The sequence below is a fragment of the Carassius gibelio genome, chromosome B9, assembly GCF_023724105.1.
Source record: "Carassius gibelio isolate Cgi1373 ecotype wild population from Czech Republic chromosome B9, carGib1.2-hapl.c, whole genome shotgun sequence".
NCBI classification, from domain to species: Eukaryota; Metazoa; Chordata; class Actinopteri; order Cypriniformes; family Cyprinidae; genus Carassius; species Carassius gibelio.
Window position 1 is genome coordinate 5,624,587 of NC_068404.1, and position 24,112 is coordinate 5,648,698.

General features: G+C 39.8%; 1 protein-coding gene across 1 annotated transcript; it reads right to left on the reverse strand.

Annotated features, from left to right (window-relative positions):
• Positions 1 to 21: 21 nt before the first annotated feature.
• On the reverse strand, positions 22 to 21,067 carry LOC127964793 (sacsin-like). Its single transcript, XM_052565131.1, has 7 exons — positions 21,033 to 21,067; positions 20,768 to 20,855; positions 14,820 to 14,931; positions 14,134 to 14,280; positions 11,446 to 12,880; positions 11,256 to 11,344; positions 22 to 11,162 (listed from the first exon to the last, which is right to left on the reverse strand). Exons 1-7 carry the CDS (start codon positions 21,065 to 21,067, stop codon positions 298 to 300), a joined length of 12,771 nt encoding a protein of 4,256 aa, XP_052421091.1. The 3' UTR covers positions 22 to 297.
• Between the last annotated feature and the right edge of the window lie 3,045 nt (positions 21,068 to 24,112).

Below are 24,112 nucleotides of genomic sequence, written 5' to 3' on the forward strand. Positions count from 1 at the left end.
TCTAAAGAAACTTACATTGCATTTAAGATAAAAACATTTCATTTTATTCAATCCCTGGGAATTGAACCCATGACCATGCCATTGCTCATGCCTTGCTCTGCTATTTGCTACAATAATATCCAGCATGGAGTAATATAAATGTTGCATATAATATTAAGCAAACCAATAGCAAGATTCACTATTATCAAAACATGATTACAGAGATTTAAGAATTTCCAGTGTGTATGTTAGTTGTGCTAAACAGATCCCAGAAAGATCCTAATGACCGCCTCTACAGAACAGTAGATTTGAAATGTTTCAAGATATGTATTCTTCTATTTTTTCTAAAAGCTTTTTTGCAATATCCAGTGACCTTCTGGCATTGTTGATGTCAAATTGGTTGTTTGGAATGTGAGGAAATTGGTGATATTTTGGATATTGAGTTTTTTTGTCATCAACACCAAGGTCAGTCAGTTGCCTCACGGTGTTCATTAAAGAGCCCAGCTGTGAACTGAAACTGGACACCTGTTGAGCAAGGCTAGTAATTGTGTAGTTGTTGGGTTGGTGTCCACTTCCCCTGTACATCGCTGCTATCAGGGCTTTTTCCACAGCCTGATGCACTTTAAACAGACACCACTCTGAACTATCTTCTCTAGTGTCATTATGAGCTGCTTTGATATCACATTGAGCTTGTTCATACCAGCGTTTTGCCTCTCCTCTGTTTGGCCTTGGAGTTTCTCTGTGGTATGAATAAAAGTTATAGCTCCTTCTAGAATAGTTCTGATAGAACCTCTCACGTCCCCTCCTGTGACTTTGTGCCTCTGTGTTCCACATGTCATAGAAATCTCTCCAGTTCAAGGATGTGCTGTGTGCAGTTTTCCCACATTGTAGTTCCTCAATTCTGTTTTGCAAGTATTTAAACGCCTCTGTGGCAAGTGCTTCATTGTCTGGGTTCTTGTCTGGATGCCAGCAGAGGTAGAGACGTTTGAGAGCTTTTTGTTTGTCCTCACTTGACATTTTCCAGATTTCGTTTAAGCTTTGGTCAATTTCTCTTTTGATCTCTTCCAATGTTTCAGGAAAGACTATTTTGGGTGGAGGCCCAAATGTCAAAAGATGTTCAATATCTGTGCAAGTAGACCCTTTTGGTACAGTTGCCTTATTTTCCCTTTTAAACTGGTAAAGGTCAAGAGAGCTTACTTCAATGAAGTCATCACTGCCAACTTGAATTGTATAACTGGTAGGAAATTGTCTGGCTTGATCATCCATTCGCTCGATGACAATGGCATAGAAATATTCACCAGAATTGTCCTTGCTGAAGCCAACATACTCTCCACTTTCAAAGTTGTTGAAGAAGTTCATGTCAAGGCAGTCATGCCATTCTTCAGGTATACAACATCCAGGTTTTGGTAAGCTACCATGTTCATCCTCCTTGTGGCCACTGTTGTGAATCTCATGATTTGCTAATGTTTTCTCAACATCCTCCATGTTGTCACACAGCAAAAGTTGTCCAAGGACTAGAAGGCTTGAGGTGGTCAAACAGTTCTTTAGAAGAGCATTGATTTCTTTAGAAAGACACATATTAACTTCATTTACTACTTTGAGGGACATGTCATCATTGTGTTTTATGTAGAAACTGCATCCATTTTGCTGCTTTTTCACATAAACATCTGTTTCAGCCTTACTACCCTCTAGTGGCACAAGGTTCAACAGAAGCTCAGTTTGAAGAGTTTTACAACAGATGATTTGAATCTTAGAAAATATTTCTTCACACTTTTCTTCAGCTTCAGAATGTGAAACCCCACCTTTTTCCTCTTCTCTGATGAGACAGACTAGTCCATGAAGAAATGGAGCAGAAGACAAGTGCTTGTCAAACAAGCCACTGAATTCACACCCCCCTTCATAATCGCAATATTGGACACTTGTTTCCACCAGGTTTTCAGAAATTGCATCTGAGAGAAGTTTGGGGTGGACATGCTCTGGAAGGAACTGCAACAATGTTTTATGTTCATAGTGATCATTTCCAAGATGACAAAAGTAAAAATTTTCTAGCAGTTTCAGCTTGGTTTCCAAAAGATCCTCAAGTCTTGTGGGCTGGAAGACGGTGTCATTGAAAAACAAAGTGTTGGATTCATATAGTCTTCCATCTGTTGAAGGAAGATAAAGTGGGTTGTTGTGAAAAAAAGATTTATTTTGTTCCTCTTTCAGCAGGCAAAATAGCTGTTGTACAACACGTTTCACAGTTTTCTGCTGGTTTGCCTGAAGGCTGTCTTTGTCAGAGCTATCTGAATAGATTTCTTGAAGAACAGTGCTATACTGGTCAATGGTGGGCCTTTCCTCTATGCCAATCTTCTTGAAGAAGTCTTTAAATTTATTAAAATTTAAGGAAATGCTGTACAAGTAAGGCCTAAACTCATGCTCATCCGACAGTGAAAGTACTGCCTGGCAAGCTTTCACAAGGGTTGTGTCATTTTCCACAAGGATAATGGGAAGGTCTGAGAACAGAGAGACATCAAAATGTATTGACTGCAGGTATGCGTATGATTTGATAATTACCTTGGTTCTTGTTTTAAGCAGAACATCTGTCTGGCACTGAGATTTACAGATGTTTTTTAGATTAGCAGCCAATTTTCCAGGGGGTGGAGTCTCCAATGCTCCGGCATCCATCATTTTCATTACTTGTTGTGTAGAGCAGTTTTCTAAGGGTATGATTGGCATAGAAGTCCATATCAGATATTGGTTATCACGGTCTCTGTCAATGAGTGATCCATTGATTGCAACAAGCTGCCTCTCTTGAGCAAAGGGCTTGTGATAATCACAAAGTGATTGCTGAATTTGCACTGGGAAGATGAATTTAATGTTAGCAACTCTATTCATTAATTTAGAGTTTGTGTTATAACTCTTTGACAAAACAGTCTTAAACAGAAGTTGTGATCGTTTCTTGAGAACTTTTAAAGGAGTGTTGTCTCCATTTTCAGATTCAATTTGTTTTGCAAACTCAATGATTTCCTTATCAGACACTTCATGTTTCAATCCAAGGTCATTTAAAAATTTAGATGCTTCAGTATATTTTCCTTGGAAATTGTCCCAAAAGGTTTTGGGCACAAATCTCTCTTTTGGAAGCATTGCTTTATAAAGGTGTACAGTGTCATCATAAAAGTATGAAGCCACTTGAAGAGAACCATGGATATCTCGGATAAATCTGACCTCTCTCAATGCAGAGACAATCCAGTTATCCACTGGTCCAAGTTCCATTAACAACCGCATGAAATCAAGAAGCTTGGCCGCTTTCATCTTGTGCACAGAAGGAAGAATGAACCGTACACAGAACTCTAAATCATTCAGAATCTCAAATTCTAGCTGTTCTGCCAGTCCTAAATTCACCCAGCTGTGCTTGAGGAAGAGACTGTCACATCCATCGACCTGGTACAAATTTGGAAAATCATTCTGATGCTGAGAATTTAGAATGAACACCTTACTGTGTAAATCAATGCTTTCCCGTTTTCCAGATATTGACTCAAACAAGGGCAAAGATTTGAGCATTGACACATATTGACTCTTGTTATTGGAATCTCTGATACCATACTGTAAGAAGCACTGAAGATCTGCACAATTATCTTTAGACAGCTCCTTAAACTGCGGATGTGGTACATGATAAACCTGCTCCAAAACACCACTGCTGTCTCCTGTTTGCAGGAGTTCTGGATTCATATACCTGTGACGGAATTTAAAACTGAGATGAGTGAAAAAGTCACAGTTTATTTTCATGAACCCCAGTTTTATGAGAATGTTTTCTATTTTTCCAGTTTTATACTGAATTACTTTTGATATGTTCTTCATTGTTTCTAAGAAACATATGTTATTCTGACTGGGGCAGATTACTGGTAATATAGGACTGTCCTCAAAGTGCTTTTTTATCTGACTGAATACATTCAGGTTTTCATTTTGCTCATCATCATCATCATCATCATCATCATCATCATCATCATCATCAAAGAAGCTCCATAAAGTTTTCAGCCATTTGATTGTCTCTGTATCTTCCTTGTAGAGCTGGCATCTTTGATCAGGTAATGACTGTCTGAGCAATTGTTCAAGTTGTGGTTTCAAATATGTTGCTGCAACATCAATTGTTAAGCCCTCAATAAACATTCCATCATACATAATTTGGTCATGATTTTCATCGACAGAAACATCTGCAAACATCTCCTGATGTCCTTGGAAAAGACTGCTAAATCTTGATATCAGCTTTGGGGATTTAGTGTCAAAGACTCTTAACATCTGATCTTGTGTGAGGAGAAGAGGCAATCCGTTGATGACATGGACATTTTCCTCATTGACATTTGTCAAGCAGAAGTTCAAAAGTTTTGAACATCTTGTTTTGTTTTTGATCAAAGTCTGGTTGATAGGCAAAGGCAAACTACCAGTTGTCTGGGAAGGATCATTCAGTGATCTTTGCTTCAAGAATTTAATCACTGTTGAAGCACTGATTTCTGCCACATTCACACCAGCCAATATGAAGTTAACTTTTATTTCATTAATTTTAGAAGAGTATGGTATTAAATTCATTCCAGTGTCATCTAAAATGTTGAAAATTCCATCATGGTCTTCAGTTGTAAAATATGGACATTTTTCTGTATGTGGTTTAGTTGCACTGCACCAGGTAACTGTGTATTTTTGTATATCTGTATCTTGTAAAACGTGTGATAACTCAACAGGAACAGCGTGCACCGTAGGTATGACAGGAAGGCCACAATGGTTGATTGATCTATAGACCTCATGAATCATCTCATGCCAGACATTGTCTACTTCTTGAGAAATGCATGGAAAGTATTTAAGGCAAGAAGACATAAGCTCTGTCTTGAGGACTACAAGATCAGTAGGTGTATCTTTCTTCATGTGTGAACAGAGATGTAACAGGAGGTCAGCATAAAGTGGTGAAATTATGTTTACTTTCAGTGACTGGTTCCACTCAGTTTTCAGACTATCACCATCCTCTTTCCATAAGTCTCTTCTAGAAGAATCAACTTCAAAATTTGCATTCACATGAACTGGTAAACCGGTTTGTCCAGGTAAGGGCAAAGAACAAAATGCCCTACCAGTAAATTTGTAGTTAAATGAGCTACTCAAACATGCACTCAGAGCAGCTTGAGGAACTTTGAAATAACTGTGTTTGTTTTTTCTCTGAATTTGGTTTGAGAAGCCAAAGCACTCTGCAATAACCCACTTGCTTTGTTTTTTTCCAGATGAGATTTGCATTTCATAGATGGTTTTGCAGGGTTCTGCTGTTCCTGACATGAGGAATTCTTTAGCATGTCTATGAAAGTTTACCTTGTGTATCATGCTGCTCTCCTCTTTGTATTTCTTTTCGATAATGAAAGGATATTTAGGTTGTTTTCCATCTTCAGAAATCTCTGAAAACTGTATTTTTGTGATGTGTTTCAAGAAGAGAATTAGTCCTTCAGGATCTTCTTTCAAGGCATAGTAAAGTTCTTTCATGTCATGATCTGTAACTGTATGTCTAGATATGTCAGATTTTTCTGCCATTTGCTCTGTCCTGAGAGGGAGCCTTAACATGGTTCCAAAACTGAGATCAAACATTTCTGGAAGAAAGGTATGATAAACATCTTCAAAAGACTTTTTAAATTCATCTTCCACTGAAAACATGCAGCCCATGGACTGTTTTGTTACACCTTCCAGATATTTTAAATTTGGATCAGAAATGCAGAGCCATTTGTCACTGGTCAAGATACATGGACAATCTGTGAGATGATACACTGAATTGAAGCCAAATCCATATGTCCCAGTTCTCCCTAAAGTCCCATGTTTGCCTCCTTCACCCAGCTGCTGAATACCTTGCAAATCAGCGTCAGAAAATATTCTGTTGTTATACACACAAAGTGACGGTCCTTGAACCAGTTCCCATTTCTCTCCAAATATCTTTTCTGTCCTATGTTTTCTTTTGTCCCACACAAAGTGAATTTCTGTTGCCTCTGCATCATCTGCATTTTGAATGAGCTCTTTCAGAATATCCTTTTTAGATGGATATGCATCAATTAAATGTTTTATTCTGACACTTAGTTTCTCAGTTTGTCCAAACTCTTTGGCATGAAGGGAAAACTCACTGACAAAATGATTCTTCAGAGTATGGTGTCTTGTTGTCATTACACCAAAATGACAGGCCACAGGCCGAGGTATCAGCTCATGGGAGAGCTTGACACCAGCCGAGACAGGCATCCATGGGCTGTCATTAAATCTCAGCTCTTTAGAAGATGTCAACACACCGCTCTCATCAGGTATGAGACAGTCTGTAAGCTTTTCTTTTTTGATTTTGTACAGCCCATTCATGAGTATTGCAACACAATTATGGAGGTCTGAAGTGGAAAGAGGGTGAGATCCATATAAAATCTTCATTTCCTCAAGTGCAGTAACAAATTGTTCTTCTGTGAATTGTTTTTTGACACCAATGCAGTCCCAGAGCCTCTCAAAATTGGAGAAGATGACTGGAAGTACATAGAGATATGGTTTCTGTTCAAATTCTTCACTTCTGGCCACTGCCTTAACATTAACAAAGTGATCCTCAATGAAGATGAATGGAAATGATTTAGCATGGCCAATAATTGGATTGGGATCTTTTTGTTCCAACAAGTAAGAGTTGAGGTATTCATAGCTAGATTGAGCAATGTTGAAGAGCGCCATTTTTTCAAATGCATTGCAGTGTTGGTGTGCGTTTAGCAGCTGCTGGAGCACTGTCTCAATTGATGGACTTGTTTGTACTCTCAGTTTTTGAAGAACTGAATCACAACCATGCATTTGAAGGTTTGAATGATCAACTGTGAATTCTGTCATGCTTACTAAATTACGACAACTGTCCATGTACACTTCAGAGGGTTTTTTAAGAACAGTGTTGATCTTGTTTTGATGAACTAAAGGAGCTAAGGCAGGAAGGAATGGTATTTGAGACAGTGTGAGCCAGTGCGGAGAATTCACATTTTCTGAGGAGTCTTTCACTGACTGCATGAGAGGCTGAAGACATTTAAGAAATTTAGATTTATCCTGTTTCCAAAAATTAGATATCTTTCCTGCTTTTTCTATGGTGTCTTCTAAAGGGAGGAGGTCACTCAGCATTCCTAAATCGGAAAGTCGTTGAATCCTTTTTGGTGAGAGAAAGTTATCTGCAGTTCCTTCAAGAAAGCGCCCCTCTTCAAGTTCATACAAAAAAGCCACTTTGCCAGATGGATTCACAAGACGCTTGATATATTGAAGCTTCTGACATTTCTGTGTTGGAATGCAAGGGTAACTTTTCAACAGGTCATCAACATCAGGATCATTCAAGTCAATGGCATTCAGAACAAGCAAATTACTGTTATGTGTGTCCACAGCACTCAAGTTCTTTAACACAATGCTGTAAAACTCAGGCCAGTTGACTGTTTTCTGTTTGATCATTTCCTTAAAGCCACAAGAATAGAAACTGTCTCTTACCCCTTTTGGGAGAGAAACAACACAAGAAGCTCCCAAGCTCAAGACCACTTTCATGGCTATGTCTCCAACTGCTAGGTTCTTCTCAATTTTTGGATTCAGAAATCTTGCCTTGTCCATAGAACACCAATTATGTCCATTGCTAAAAAGATCCAGAGATTTACCATTGCCAATCAGTGCAACTGCTGAGTAGAAAGCCTCAACCAGGGGTAAAAATGTTTTGCTTACTCTCTCTATGTTAGGCCAGAATGTGTAGAAAAAATAGTTCTGGACATGTCCATTTTGGGCCATTTTCTTCAGCTCAAGCAGTGTAGTGAGGTAAGCAGAAATTACAGCATCTTTAAGCAAAGCTTTGTTCCACTCAGACTTCACTCCTTTTTCCCATAGGCCTTTCCTATTTGATGTGACTGCAAAACTACCATTTATATGGACTGGCAGACCGGTCTCAATTGAGAGAGGAAGAAAACAAAAAGCCTGGCCAATGAGGCTTTCATCAGGGTACCATGCTTTAGTGTTTGCCTCTCTATGCAAAGGTACAGCTACACCTCCAATTGGAAATGAAAACACATGCTCTTGATCAGTTTTTTCCTGGAACATTTGCAAAGAATCCTGTGTTCCAAAACATGAATGCAAAAGCCAGTACTGTGTGAGGGATCTCTCTGAGTGCTCTTGAATTATTTTAACAATTTGTGCTCTGTTGACATCAATAATGTTGTTGTATGTGATATCAGTATTTCTGAAAGTGCTCTTGAACTCTTGGGGAAATGTGTCAGAGACAGCAAATGAAGTAATGACTTCTCTGGATATTTTGAGAGGAGTCTGAATCTGATCATCCTGTGGAGGAGTCGATGCCATTTCAGGGACAATTTGAAGGGACAAAGATTTAATTCTCTTCAGAAATAGTAGGTGAGTTTCTGAGTTTTCAGTCAAATTATTTTTCAAACTCTGAATGCGTTCTTCGTCATATACCTTTGAACTTATTTCTGACTTGTTTGCCTCCTCCAGAGTGCGAAATGGTAATTTAATCAAGGTGCCATTATAAGATTTCTTGCTGTTTTGCAATGAGAGATCACAATCAAAAATGCTTTTATACGATTTAAACTGTCCAGGAAACCTTTTGTACAGCCGCTCCTGGAATGGGTTGAGTTTAATTCCTGGGTTTCCTTTGCTGATTATGTGCTTTTTCAAATGGGTGACATTTGGATCAAGTATGAGAAGGCTGTCCCCACTCAAAATTGAGGGAATATCACTCACATGGTAAACAGCATTAAATCCAAGACCAAACTTTCCAATCATCTTAACTGTGTTTTCCTTTGATGCTGACCCCACTTTGACAATGTTTTCCCAGTCTTCTTGTGAAAAGAGCTCATTGTTATAGATCCAAAGGCATGGTCCATTGCAGAGGGCCATTCCATCATCAAAGAGGGTTTCGGGGGGGTCTCTGTGTTTTCGGAAGTCAATAAGGAATTTACACGAAGCTGCCCCAGCATCCTCAGCATTTTGTAGGAGTTCTTTAAAAATGTCACTTTCTTCATCATACTCTTTAAGAATGTTCTTAATTCTTTGAGTTATTGGTTCAGATTGTCCATATTGTTTTATACCAAAGAACTCTTGCTCTGCTTGTATGGACTGTGGTTTTAAGATGTGAGTACTTAAGAATGGGACTTTCAACCATCTTGCAGTGAGGAGAAGAACTTCCTCATGAATTACATAGATTTCCTCGTTGTCTTGTTTCAGGTCTTCAAGTCCTTCAGCACTGATGTCACAGAAGACTGTTTTGGACAAAGATTTCAGAGTAAAGTTTTGGTTTTGTGCCATGACAGGCACAGGTGTGCCGTCCTTAAAATGTTTCTCATTTTTTCGCATCCATTCAAGAATGTCAAGTGTCACTTTAAGTTCTGTCGAGTCTCCATGAGGAGGACACCTGCAGTCAATTCTGTGTTTTATGTCATGAAGTATGTCTTCAATCTCCTCATCAGACATTGTTTGCTTCAAACCAAATTTTGTTAGCAGGTTTTCATATTGCAAAAACTCTTCAGGCACTTTCTTGATGTAAGGGCTTAGATCCAATCCAAGAGGATAGGTTAAAACTATATCTCCCGGGCAGACAAACTCACTGTTATTCCAGATCCAGGGGAAACATTTTGTTTCCATTAAAACTCTGAAACTTGTCATGTTGTCCTGCATGAATTTATAGATACTGTGCAGCTCGGTTTTAAACTGAAAGTCTGAATTTGCGTTGACCATTGACCTCAGTGCAGAGAGGTTCTCCAGGACTTTTTCAGCAGGAGGGGGGTCATAAAGTCCGAGATGGTTACAGACATGTCTTGTCAGCTCAGCAGTAAGTGGCATTACATATCCAACAATTGAAGAATACATTGAATCTCTTACTTCAGGAGGCTTATAGAAACCTCTATTTAGATTTCTGCACATGCTTTTATTCAAAAACGTGGGATTTTCACAGGGCACCCACTGCCTTTGCATTAGCTCTTCCATCTGCATATTGGTAAATTTTGAAAATAAATCATTCTGATTCAGCACTTGAACAAGTGTATGCGCTTTTGTGAATGCCTTATCTGGTGAGCAAACACAAATCTTATCAATATGATTTATGACTTGGAGTATGTTTGTTGGTGATATTTCTTTTTGGTCCATCTTTAAGCCAAGACGTTGCAAACTCTGAAACATTTCCTGGGTCTGTGTGTAAATAGGTGGGGGAAAGAAATCTGTTTCGAAAAGGTCCTGGAATGTCTTGTTTCTTGGATCAAAAACATTTGAGGCTTGTTTGCATTCTCCCTGAGTTGTCTCAATAAAACTCAAACTTTTTGTTTTTGTGAGCAGCTGCTCACTGTGTGAGAATAGAATGCTACCATTATTCAGTATCCAGGTTATTATTGTCTGTTCCTCACCATTTTTGCAAGAGCCTGTCCTAATGCAGTCAACCAAATGAACAGCCACCTCAGCTGAATCCAAAATTTTAATTTCCAGTAGAGTCAAAAGTCTGCGATCAGGTACATTTGCACACTGTACAATTGTGTCAGGTATTGGGAGATCATCTGGAATGGCTGGAGTGGTGGATGAAAAAACTGCTTGTTTTGATTTAACAGCAACATATTTCCCAGACATCATTCTGAAGATAGGCAACATGGAAAGTAGGTCCTGTTCAGCAATTGAGAGAGAATCCAAGGAAGAGAGGTAAACGTTCAACTCATCTATTTCATTTGATGAAGCAGAGGCAATGGCTTTGATGACCTGGTCTCTGTTTGAGTTTACAAAGACTTGTAGAACATTTCTTGGTGAAGCTGGTAAAACATAACTTTCAATGCAATTATGTCTAAGACATTCATCTCTTTTTATGACTGTACATCCCACCATCCTTAACACTTTCTGAACATTATCTGGCAAGTTGGACCCTGTGGTACTCTGAAAGATCAAAGTTGTTTTACTCTGCAACCTTGCTAACAATACAGAATTGCCTGAACTCCTCAGTGGCTCTGTTGGTATCAAAGGCATGTCAATAAAGCTGCTTAAGTCATTCCATTCAGTGCTTAGAAACTTCCAGAATTCAACCAGCCAGCTCTTTGGAGGATGATGAACTTCGGCTGTTTTCCATGTCACGTGACCTTGGATAACTTTCCAGTCCATTGGTAAGTGCTTCCTCATGAGTGCAACAACATGTTGTGCATCCAATTCGATTATGTTGTATATGCCTGGAACACACACACACACACACATTAATTTTAAACATGAATTTTACATTATTATAAGCATTCCTGATGAAATATATTAAACAATTTTCTTACTCCTTGTTGCCAGTTCCCTTAGTTGCATAGTGCAAAAATGGCTCAGATCGTTGGGTAAAAACCATTCTTTACAAAATGGCAGCAATGTTCTAAACAAAGAAGGAGAAGAAAACAGATTATTACTACTTTAACAACACAATATAAAGACACTAAGGAATGCAAGTAGGAAAGAGATTATGTAAAACCTTACCTTGGAAACCTCTCATTGTCAATCAGAACAGTGTTCTGCACTCCATTGCCAAATGAAGTAAAGGTTCCATCGCTGAAAGGCAGAAGCTTCAGTCCTCGTAACTCTGTGTACTTTTCATCACTGAGAGCAAATTCAAGAAGAGCGTATTTGTCATCTTTAGTGAGATTTTCAGCCTCCCTCCTGTGTAGGACATCTCTAACATAAGATGGAGTCACCCATGTCAAGGTGTCACTTTCAGGGAAGATTTCTTGAACATCTTTCAAAACAAGTTCTGGGACTGTGACCAGGTTTTCTCTTTCAGCAATCAACAATTTTGACACTGCAGACATTGTGTCACTTTGTATATTGTTTCCTTGAAAAACTGCATCTGAGACAGATACCCAGATTTGCTCATCATCAGCAGAGTGAAAGATCTTGTATTTAAATAGACCTTTCAGAGTATTTATTGCAACTTCATGCCATCTCTCTTTATGTACAGTCTTCGATAGGTCAGGCCAAAGATTGTACACAGTGTGGGAAGGCAGGGCTGAGTCTACTGATAACTGAATAGCATCTAGAATCATCATGAGATATACATGTGGAAGAAACTCTTTTGTGAGCAGCTCATTCCAGATCGCAGACTCATCATTCTTCTGATCCTCCTCTTGCCACTTGATGAACCTCCGATTGTCTGTCAGGCCAAAGCAAGCATTGATGTGAATGGGAAGTTCAGTTTTGTTTGGTTCATTATTTGGAAGTGGCAGAAAGCAACTTAGCCGCCCATTGCAAAGTGATCTGCCTTCATTTAATTGAAACGCCATGTCAGCTTGAGGGTAGAAGCTCAGCTTACTAGCTAGAGAGTCAATCCCTGGTAAATATCCCTGTTTCAGAATACAAGTTGTCACAAGCCACTGGAACTTTGTTTCTTCCATTTGCTGGGAAATCTGTGATACAGTTTTAAAACATGTTTTTCTGTCAAACAATTCCTGCTTGATATGAGAATGGTCAGTAATAAAGTTATTTGTCACTGAAACTTTCAGCTTCAGCCTATTGTTGCAGAGGCCATTGGCATCAATATGCAGCAAAGTAATCGATGACACATTTCTCAGGAAAAGGAGACTGATGTCTGCATCAGCAGTGAAACTGTCAAATAGATGGGTAACTTTTGCGGAGTCATATAGGTTATCGGAGATCTCAGAAGCCTCATTACGCAGAGGGAAACGGAAGAGTGTTCCTTTGAAGTATTGCTCCTCGCTGATGACCTTCTCCCAGGAACAACTGTTGATTTGACTGACAATATTTTGAAAGGGCTGAAACTGATCTCTCAAGTTCAAAAGGCTCTCTCTGTCCTCTTTGTCATTCAAAGACCATCGATAGCCTTCTTCATCCTCTCCAAACATCATCTTTTGTGGATCAAAAATGGCTAGGTGTTCAGAACTGAAGACACATGGCAAGTCTGAAAAAAAAAAAGATATTTTTTTTATATATATTGTTAACATCACTAGTGTTGTGCCTTTGTTTGTCAAATTTGATGTTGCTGCTGATCAAGTCAATGCAACCAGATTGTTGATTGTTATAATACACTATAACTAGGAATACACCAATACTAGTCAATACAATAAGGCAAGGCAAGGCAAGTTTATTTATATAGCACATTTCGTACACAATGGTAATTGAAAGTGCTTTACATAAAAGAAAGTAAAATAACCATGAACAAAAATAAAACAAGCTATTTTAAATCTTTGGAAATTATTAAAAAAATGACTTACTTAAAATAAATTTAAAACAGTTAAAAATAGAAAATGGTTTTACATTAAATACAGTGAATACGTAAAATACAGTGCAATCAGTTCAGACATCGCACAGTGCTGATTCAATAAATGCACAACTAAATAGATGAGTTTTGAGCTTAGATTTAAATTTAGCACATCTAAAACATTATGTTAATGCAAATGTAATAAGGCAATATTACATTAGTTTTTATCTCTAAATCAGTGCAACAGTTAACAGTTTAGGGATTGGCTAAATACTAAATTTAAAATTGTTATTAAATGTGTTATTTTTAGAGTTACTGTTGCATCTTAAAATGTTCTGTTATGTTAACATGCTGCTACTAGGTATCACTAATAACCTGGAGGTGAAAGAAGTGAGAAATAAAAGAGAAAGAAATGTTGAGGTTGTTGCTCGCTTGTGACTGCTGCATTTTCTTTATTAGTACTAATGTAAAATAAAAAAGTTACGTATTTAATGATTAACTTGGATGATGAGTGTTAGCTGATGGAAAAAAAGGGACAATGCACAATTAAAGGTCCAATATCGCATTTTACTATTAACAGTAGACTGACCTTCAAAAACGTTAACTGTAATCTGTAACATAGTTTTATTTCTATTGTGATCCCTACAATACAATTTAACAGCATATCAGCATTCAAAAAGAAAAATCATTGTTAAAATATTATACATCATTCTGTTAAGCTAATTTGTTAGTATGCTAACCATCACAAAGCTGAAGATACAAAAAAAAAAAAAACATTTGGTTAAATCATTATCTTAGATTGCATAATGTGATATATAGTTAAAAAGACATTGACTGACATTTAAAATGTTGACACTACATAAATCAACAAGCAATATTGTAGGATTTCTAAATAGCAGCCAGTAGAATATGCAAAAAAATATGATCCAGTCTGGAAATGTAACATATTTTACCTGTAATATGATAAACAGAGTTAAAACCGATCCCAAATCTTCCAACTTTTGTTGGGTCATCCTGTTTGATGCTTCTGCCAACTCTCTGAATACCCTCCCAGTCTTCGTCTGTAAAGGCTGCATCATTGAAAGCATAGAGAGTGGGTCCTGCCAGATCAAAGTTACAAATGACTGATCATACAAAAAATTTACAAATATAAAACTTTAAAATTTAGTCTTTTGAATAGAATAATAAAATATTTCAGTACTAGTCCTAGCAGACAAAAAATTAAACGTGTCTCCCATACATGTGTACATTTACACTTATTTGAAGCCTATTTTTTAGGACTAAACATTGATTTTGACCTAGTTCTGGATATCTGAGATACAGCTTGTGATACAATCATGGAGACTGGAGCTTTTCAAAAGGGGTTAGAGCACAGATATCAGTCATTAATGGCGAAAAATGTCTAAATGTTTGATTTAGTATAAAAAGTACTTCAGAACTCAAAACTGCTTCCCGTTTACAAAACAGAAGATAAGCTGCAAAACTCCAGAAACCTTCATAGTTGTGCCATATGATACAACAACGAAGGATGGTTATGCAAACACATGAATAGACCTACACGTTAAAACCCTTTGTTGCAGGCTATAAAATAATTTTGAGTCTAGTGTGACTTGAATCTCCTCCCAGTGTTTGTAAATACCTTGATACTTTCCAAGCTCTTCAGTCCACAAGCTGTGGGTCCCATAATGTCTCTCATCGTGAATAAACACCACTGTTGAAGCTCCGGCATCTTCTGCATTCTGTATCAGCTCCTGATATTTTATAGAATAATTATTATTAAAGATTCTTCTCTTTAACCCACCAATCTAATTTCATATGCAAGACCTCAGATCCTGAGGGTGTGACATCATCCCCCTATACAGATCACTGATCACCAGATCAGGCGGTTCTTTTAGATTTAGGAATTCCAGGAGAAGATTCTGATCTAAGAGCCTTAAAAACCACGCTATGCTTGTGCCAGGCTTTGGTATGGCGGCATTTTAATACCAATAATGACAGAGTATAAAAATGATGCTTGCGCGCGCTGTAATTCACTTCCGCGAGAGGAAAACTAAATCGGAGGCGAAGAAACGGGAGCCCGTGAGCTCATTTCAAACTCTCGCGCGCACATGATCATTCCCCACATCCTTGCGCTTGATCTTCTCACCTCGCGCGAACAATTGTATTTTTGTCAGTCGTGGGGCTGGGCTTGCTGTTTTAGTTGCTATCTCAAATGTCATTGGTTATTCCCCTTTTCCTGAAGTCAGTATTGGACGCCTGCTAGATGATTATTAATTCATTTGACTTGACATATGACTTCATCAGTGCAGGGCCACATTAAGACAGTGTGGTGCCCCTGCCCCCTTCAGACATCATTAAGGTGATTTCTCAAATGTAATTTATTAACTTGTCCAACTAACGTATTTTTCGGGGCTATAAGTCGCACCTAACTATAAGTCCCATCAGTCCAAAAATACGTCATGAAAAGGAAAAAAACATATATAAGTTGCACTGGACTATAAATCGCATTTATTTGGAACCAAGAACCAAGAGAAAACATTACAGTCTAAAGCCGCGAGAGGGCAAATTGTAGCTAAATGACTAGCATTCCTTGTCTTTCTTTAACTTTCTTTTTGCAAAACCACTAAATTGACGTCTGTCCATTTTGATTAATTTTCTGTAGCCGTTAAAAAAATTACACATTTTCACGTACTTGTTGTGGACCAACTCAACTCTGACAGGTTGGGCACAGAAGGGGGGGACTGATAGTGGTCATGTGATCTTTATTTATTTATAATTTGTTATTATTATTGTTGTTAAGTTAGTGCGCTCTGAGGAGTGTGTCCATGCATGCGATCTTGCAGTTGCTGTCGCGCTGCTGCTGAGGCACGGCGGCGACCGCGATAGCGGGAATCGCACATGATCTGGCAAATCGGTTGGAGATGGCTCGTCCTATCTCCGTCCGTGTTCACTAGATCTATTGGTCGTTCTCGAGGCTTGGAAACCAGCGCCGCGGTTTCTTCACCCTCTCAGACAGCTCGCTGCTGCTGCATGCTCTCTTGCTGGGCACGCTCCGAGGAGTGTTGTTGCGGCCGTGCTGCTGCTGAGGCACGGCGGCGACCGCGATCACGGGAATCTCACATGATCTGGCGAACGGGGTGGAGACGGCTCGTCTTATCTCCACCCGTGTTCACTAGATCTAGAGCTTGTTCTTGAGCTTCTTCTGCGGTTTCTTTGTCCTCTGAGGCAGAGCTCGCTTTTTATTCTGAGGAACAAAATTACATATTTATCTGACTATGTGAAGTTAGATGTACAGGGGCTCTAGGGATGTAATTTCTTGTGTGAGAACATGTGTTTACCTCTCTTCCTCTGAGGAGGTTGAGGCGGTCAGGGGCTGCTGGGCGGAGCAGTCCCAAGCATGTTCCAGCCCCTCATGCCGGGGGTGTCACTTTTGTACTCGGCAGACGCTAGAGTCAGAGTGGCGCTCCCAGGCCGAAGGCTTCTAGTGGAAAGCAGTTCTGCAGACCATTGTTTTCGCTGGATAGCCTTCATCATAATGTCCTGACGTCTAAGGCCTAGGACGTTTTGAGAGCCAGCTCCCTCTGGAGAAGAGTGGTGTACATCGCATTACATGGTGCCCGTCTCTCTTCAGTGCTCTCAGGAGATCGTTCTGCCAACTCAGCCGGTGTTCCAGGGCTTAGCGATCTCCGGCGAGCACTTCTCTCAGTTACTGCCCGGAAACATTGTGGTGCTAAGAGGCTTGGAACCTTCTGGGAGCCATCAGTTCGGCCATCTCCTGCCGGTGCGCCGCTTTAGGTCACAGTGGGTCCTGCACACTGTAGTGAGAGGCCACAGAATCCAGTTCTGGTGGGTCCCAAGCAGGCTCGGGTAATGGAACAGAAGTAGACTCTCTCTGAGGATGGAGGCCATTGAGGTGGTCCCTCCTTGGGTTGCAGAGTCCAGGTCCTACAGCCGCTACTTCACTGTTCCGAGGAAGGATGAGGTGTTATGTCCTTTTTTAGATCTGTGCTTCTTGAACCGATCAGTCAGGGGACTGAAGTTCAACACGCTTGCACAGGCCAAGTCTGAGGACTGGTGTGTCAAGATCTATCAAAAAGATGCACTTATCTCCATACTTCTTCATCGGAAGTTCCTGAGGTTTGCTTTTGGGGGGCAAAAGCTTACCAATACCGATCTTGCGGCCTGCGCTCTCACCCCACACTTTCACGACTCAACCACATTGACGATTGGTTGATATTGGTTGATATTAGCTCAAACAGAGCAGATGACTGTTCGGCATCGAGGTTTCATTCTCGCTCACATGAAAGAGCTGGGGTTTAGACTTAACGTCAAGAAAAGTGTGCTTTCTCCAGTACAGGGAACCACCTATTTGGGCGTGGTGTGGGATTCGACCACGATGCAGGCCAATATGTCACCTGTTTGGATCGAGTTGATCCTCACTGCAGTCGCGAGAGTGCCTCGGCCTGATTTCTCTTTTTGACGGCACTCCATGGGAGGTTACCGTCAGGAGAGATCTCTCGCAGGTGGAGGGTGCGCCCCCGCATGAAGCTTAGAGGCTGTAGTTGTGGTCTCTGAGGAGGCACAACTCTTGGCTTCTGGTCTCTCAACCGAGGTTGTTAAGTCCGATCTCCAATCCAGAGCTCCCTCAATGAGGAAACTGTATGCCTTGAAGTGGAAGCTTTTCACCTCTTGGTGCGGAGACCGCCAGCTCGACCTAGATAAATGCCCTGTTGATACAGTGCTGGAGTTCCTGCAGGCTCTCCGCAGGGTTGACCCATTCCACCCTGAAGGTCTACGTGGGGCCATGATGGCCTACCGCGCCCCTCTTGGTGGCCAGTCAGTGGGCAGAAACCCTCTGGTTACATGTTTCCTCCATGGTGCGCTGTGGCTGAGGCCTCCGGCCAGAAGAAGCTTATGTTAAGCGGTGATCAGGATGCTTTCCTAGTCCTAGTTCCTAGTCCTCTGATCTCCCCTCTCCTGGGGATCAAGACTCATTCCTTCTGAAGTTTGGCCATTGGACGGGTTGTGCCCGATTTTTGTCTGTGCTCTTCCACACTAGGCAGAGATTTGAAAGTCTGGCGCTGTGGACATTCTCATTCCCCAATCGTTCTCGACGCAGCTCGAGTTCCTGAAGAGGAATGTCTAAGGTTACGTATGTAACCCTGGTTCCTCAAAGGTGTGTTTGAACTAAAAAACTGATGTTTCCTTCAGGCTGTAGATCTGCTGAATATCAAATGGTATCAAAGCTTCATGTCTTTTTTTTCTCATCTCTTTACTGCATAAGCTTGAACCCTTTTTCTTATGCCCACTGTATGTGTGTGTGTGTGTTAGACTAGTTTAAGTGATTATATAGTTAATAAAGTCTTATTTGTATCACACTCGAAGTTGTTCATTGTTTGCTCATAACTGAAGTCCCTAATCATGCAGATTTTTGCTACAAGGAGTAGCATACCTTAACCAGGAAATTAACGTTCATAGAATTGACAGACAGTTGACACTGAGAGGTCAACTAAATGCCTACAGTGGATCTAAATATTCATAATTACTCATACCTAGTTATGATTCATTATTCATATTTCTCCCTTAAGCGGATTCCTTAAAAGACCCAGAATTATCTGAAATGTTTTGAGAGGGTTTGAAGGAGGTCGCCAGCCTCCGTATGGCCAGAGTTCTGACCCTGAGTCCCAGGCACTCCAGATGGCTGAAGAGGAGGGTCCCGTATGATACTAGTTCTACCTCCATCTGGGGCAGATCAAGCCAGTCATCAAGGTAGTTGAGAATGCAGATTCCCATCTGTCTCCGAGGGAAGAGAGCCATCTCTATGCACTTCATAAAAGTGCGGTAGGCCAAAAAGTATGCAGCCAGATGCAAAGAACCAGTCTCCAGAGCAAATCTGCGCAAGGATCTGTTTCAGCGTAGTCATCCTGAATGATCTTTCCATGAGGGCACGATTCAGGTGTCTGACATCGAGCATCGGCCGGAGACCACCATCCTTTTTGGAGACGAGAAAATAGTGTCTGTGGAAGCCTGACTCACTCTGAGCTGGAGGAACTGTTTCTACAGCTCCTATCGCCAGCAAATTCATCACCTCTAAACACAGGACATTTGCATCTTTGCTCTAAACTGAGGTGGGAACCACACAGCTGAATCTCGGGATATTTGAGTTTTATTGTCCCCAACACCCAGTTTGGCACTACAGGAATGACCTGCCAAGCCTTAGCCAGTGTGACAAGGGGTTGGATTAAATTCAGAGGCAGGTTGCCATATGGGGACCCCACACTCAGAAGAGGAAATATGTTTTCCCTGAAAATTGCTTTTTAAAAAAAATTATTCTCTAGACTTAATGCTCTCATAGCAGAGGAGTCAGTCCCTGTGCGTGCTGCCTTAGTGTGGGCGTGTCCCAGACACGTCCAATTTGAAGCTGTCAGTAATAATAGTCATTAGTGACAGCATTCTCTTTTAATCTACCTAAAAAGATCAAGTGGAGTGGAGAAGACTCATGCTCGAATGAGCATTCTATCTCAGTAAGCTTGCAGCTCACTGCCCTTCTGCGGCAGATCTGAGTGCTACAGGGAGAGAGAGCTTTTGTTGGGGATGCACAGACAGGTGATGCACCGATTGCTCTTCTGCATTGTGCATGATTCCCTGCACAAGCCACACTAGTAGCAAGACATTTGCAACAAAGTTGCTAGAATGCCCTGTCCATTCTGGAGTGCTTTTGCGGGTTTTGTCACCATAGGCTCATGCAGCTCTGCTGCCGAGCCATTGTTTCATTTTTAATGCACTGGACAGACCAATGGCCATGCAGTTTCACTGCTTGATTGAAAAAAGTCTTCGGTTCAGGAGAAAAAAAACTTTTTCGCATAGCTTTTCCAATATGAGTGTAGTTTCGAAAGGGAACATTATAATATGTTGATTTATTTGCTGCCTATTATTGTTTGGCACCTGTGATTTTTAAGGATTCTTTGATAAATAAAAAATTAAATAGAACAGTTTTTATTCATACAATTTTTTAATTAAATTTAAACTAATATTCTATATTCTATATAATTGCAATAATATTTAACAATATTACTGTTTTTTTTTTTTTTTTTTTGATCAAATTATCAGAAAGGGCAGCAGTGCCTCAATGGTTGATGTAGGTTGTCTACAATCCGGAAGGTTGGTGGTTTAATCCCTGGCTCCACCTGACCAAGTGTTGAGGTGTACTTGAGCAAGACACCTAATCCCAGCTGCTCCCTACGAGCTGGATGGCGCCTTGCATGGCTGACATGTCACCGTTGGTGTGTGAATGGGTGAATGTGAGGCAACTTGTAAAGTGCTTTGGATGGCCATAGGGTCTGTTGAAAGCGCTATATAAATGCAGTCCATTTACCATTTAAAAACAGCATTGATGAGATTAAAACTTATCTAAAAGATGTCAATACACAACATTTTTCAAGTTTAAGTCCACCAAAGTTAATCTACTCTCCTGTCTAATTTGTGCCAGACAAGATGGTTGATTGGTCAGATCGCCTGTTAATCAAGTTCTTTTAGGTCAATTATTCATGCAATATGTACAGGTATTTTTTTTTTTTTTTTACCTACCTTCAATATTTGTCCACCATCTGGGTACCTTCTCAAAATTTCCTTCAAGTAGTCAATAAATGGTGGAGATGTAGCACCAAATTTATTTCTACATTGAAAAAAAAAAAAGAAGTTTATCACAAAATGCAAAAAACAAGTGTTAGTATGCTTGGGATTATTTGTGAAACATAAGCCTTATTACTAGCTTTTTTTCATAAACTCGTAAATACTTAACTTACAGTTCACTTTTAATCATAAACATAAAAACATTCAGTGAAAAACTTACTTCTTTTTCTTATTTTGCCTTGATGCTGAACTCATTGTCTTTCTTTTACAATCTCCTGTGTGGTGAAAAATAGTAATAATAATAACTTACAAAGCATTATTTTGAACAATTCTTATTCCATTGTCAGTGTTGGGGAAAGTTACTTTTAAAAGTAATGCATTGCAAGATTGTGTTACTCCCTAAAAAAGTAACTAATTGCGTTACTTTTGTGATACTTTTTAAATATAAGAAGGACTTCATTGTTTTTAACATAAGAAGTCATTTTAGTAACACTTTCCATGAAGCCTGTATTTATAATACATTATAAGGGTATTCACGAGTTCACGCTTACATACAATTAGCTGAGGTATGGTATGCTTATTTGGCATGCTGTCCGGGAAAGGGCTCCGAGCTCGGGAATAGCCCGAACCTAGAACCTCCCGGTCTATTTATAAAGTGAACTTAAAGTGAGGAGATGGGGTGGAGGAGGGATGCTGATAAACCTCCAATGGATAGAGGTAAGTCAGCGATATTTATACTATGGGATTGATTACTTGAATATGGTCCACCTGTGTTGATTAGGCTAAGTATCTCATGCGCTCCTTCCGAATCTTGTTAATAAAACATCAAAGTGTTATTTGAGTGTTTCTGTGGAGCTAAGGCTAATTAATTGATGTGAGCTTAATACTCCAACTGAAAAAAAAATGCAATGTTGTGACGAGTGGGGTGGGGCCGAGAGCCATGGGAACGAAGCGAGGCCGGTGGAGTGATTGGAAATGAGTGACACCTGCTCGACCCACCAGTCTCGAGTCCCACGGAGGAGATGGAAGGATATAAAACAGGAGCGACGACAGTGACGGAAGAGAGAGAACCAGGCCTGGATTTTAGTTTGTGGTTTGATTTTGTTTTGTGTTTATTTTGATGATTAAAGATTCAGTTTGATTGTCTGCCAGTTCTTGCCTCCTTCTTCCCAAGATTATGAAGTTTTTAATGCGTTACATTGGTGCCGACAAGGCCACCTTAGCGTGCTTGATGCCCAGACACGTACGGCATCGTTCCTGATCATCTCCTGTTCCAGGTAACAACCGCACCCAGAAACAAATGGGTGAAATGGCATCCTTATAAGGACGTCTTTAAAAAGACACACCTGTGAAGCTCTTTCAGAGAAATTTGCTCTGTGGGAAATGCTCTTTTAGTGCTGTGGCACACAGGAGAATTGGCTCCTAAGTGAAAAGCTGGTATGCATTGTATCTGCTGCCTTATTATACTCATGCTGTGATCAGTGGCAGCTGGATGCAATAATTGAATGATAATGTGCATTGGCTCATTTAGTTCACAATCAAAGTAGATTGGTCTATTGAAGAGATATCCCAATTCGTCGGTCACCATCGTGACGTTCAGTGTGACTGACTCAAAGGGAACTCGCATTACTCCGTGTCATGTCTCTAGCGCTAAGCGACAGTTCATGAGTTTAAATACTCATTGTAGAATCAGGAAAATATGAATAATTGTAAAAAAGCAAAAGTGAATATAAAAGCAGCATTTTATTTTATATTTTGTACTGTCCAGAATAAGCAATTAAGTTATTGCGCAAAAAAAATAAAAAATGTTTTACAATAAGTTTACATGTACAGTACCGCCGGTTCCTTTAGCCTATACGCAGAGTATGCTGTTTTCATAGGGCATCGAATCCCAGGGGGGCACCATGCCAGTTGCTCATTAGAAGAAAAAAAAAGCGCTGTTCCTCATTCTTGCTTGCGACCAATCACACCTCATGTTCGCGGCTGAGATTAATGCAAATGATCATAACTGATGGATGGACATCTATGCTCCTGAAAAGATATTCAGGTACAATATTGGTATCGGCTACACTTTTCTAACGTCGATAGCAATCGAGGAGAATGACTTACAGTCATAAAAACAACTGTAATTGTTCAGTATATGCCTCAGGCTTGCATGTAATTGTCAAGTCAGTTATCAGACTCCTTAGTTATCCTTGGCAAACTTTGACAATTGGTTGAACTGGCTCATTTGGTTATTTTTGAGTCAGACACGCTATTTCAGCATTGCATCTTCCTTCACAACTCGGAAAAAAAAGTTAAATTAATTTGTTCCCTGCCTTGTGTTGTACAACCTGCATTTAAAATCAGAATGATGTTCCTGAGAAACATCTCAAAATAATTATTCATTCAAGAATCAGGTATCACTATTCCCTTCAAGTTTGTTCTTTCGTTTAAATTGATTTATTTTTATTCCGAGTTTTATTTTTCATTAGTTTTATTTCTGTAAACTCTTGTTTCATTTATTATATTATCTTCTGTGCCATGCTATGTTACCTTGCATATTGTCTTGGTTATGTTCTTCACTCCTGCCCCACCCTGTATCCTGAGGTTTCCTGCACTGACTCTCACTGGCTGGCAGCAAGGCTGGTGTATCTATCTGATATACTGTACTTAAGTAGTTAACCTCTGGCTCTGTGAGCCTTCGTCCTAGATATAAGACTGGTGCTACTGTACATCTGAGAAATCAAGGCTTCTGGTTTTCTCTTCTTCCTCACCATTAACCTGCTTGGTGCTTCCTCTTCTTCCATAGCCCTCAAGCCTATTGTCACTGAGGAATGGTTAGGCCTGTCATTGTGTCATCTACTGTTTGCACTGTGTTTCACATCTCACTCTCCTTGCTGTGCCCTGTGTACACCATCACTTGCAGATCCGGGACAATATTTCTTCTTGTCTTATTGTTTAAAATTTAGCTATGAGTTTCTAGCTAAAAAAGCTTTTTTTCTGTTTTTCTCTGTTTAATGTTACATTACATATGTTCTTTCCCCCATATATGGAAGTAAATGGCTGCCATCAACTTTCTGCACCAAGATTCTTCAGAATATCTTCATTTGCAGTTCTGGCATTTATAGTTATATATTTATGTAATATGCTATATGTAAGCATATGTATGTTACCTAAAGCTTATTGTGTGCAAATAAATAAATAAGAATCAATAAATAAAATTAAATAATACAATTAAATAGAAACAAAAACACATTATACCTTGCAGCAGCCAAAAGTTTAGTGAAGCCATTCAAGCGATGAAATAGAAAATAACTC

What these genes read in the sequence shown, in the direction of transcription:
- LOC127964793 (XM_052565131.1), bottom strand. Translation starts at nt 21,067, where the DNA reads ATGAGTTCAGCATCAAGGCAAAATAAGAAAAAGAA. An exon ending in GACAATGAGAGGTTTCCAAG is followed by an intron (nt 11,345 to 11,445) that starts GTAAGGTTTTAC and finishes TTCTTTGTTTAG; the next exon opens with AACATTGCTGCCATTTTGTA. An exon ending in AAGGGAACTGGCAACAAGGA is followed by an intron (nt 11,163 to 11,255) that starts GTAAGAAAATTG and finishes TGTGTGTTCCAG; the next exon opens with GCATATACAACATAATCGAA.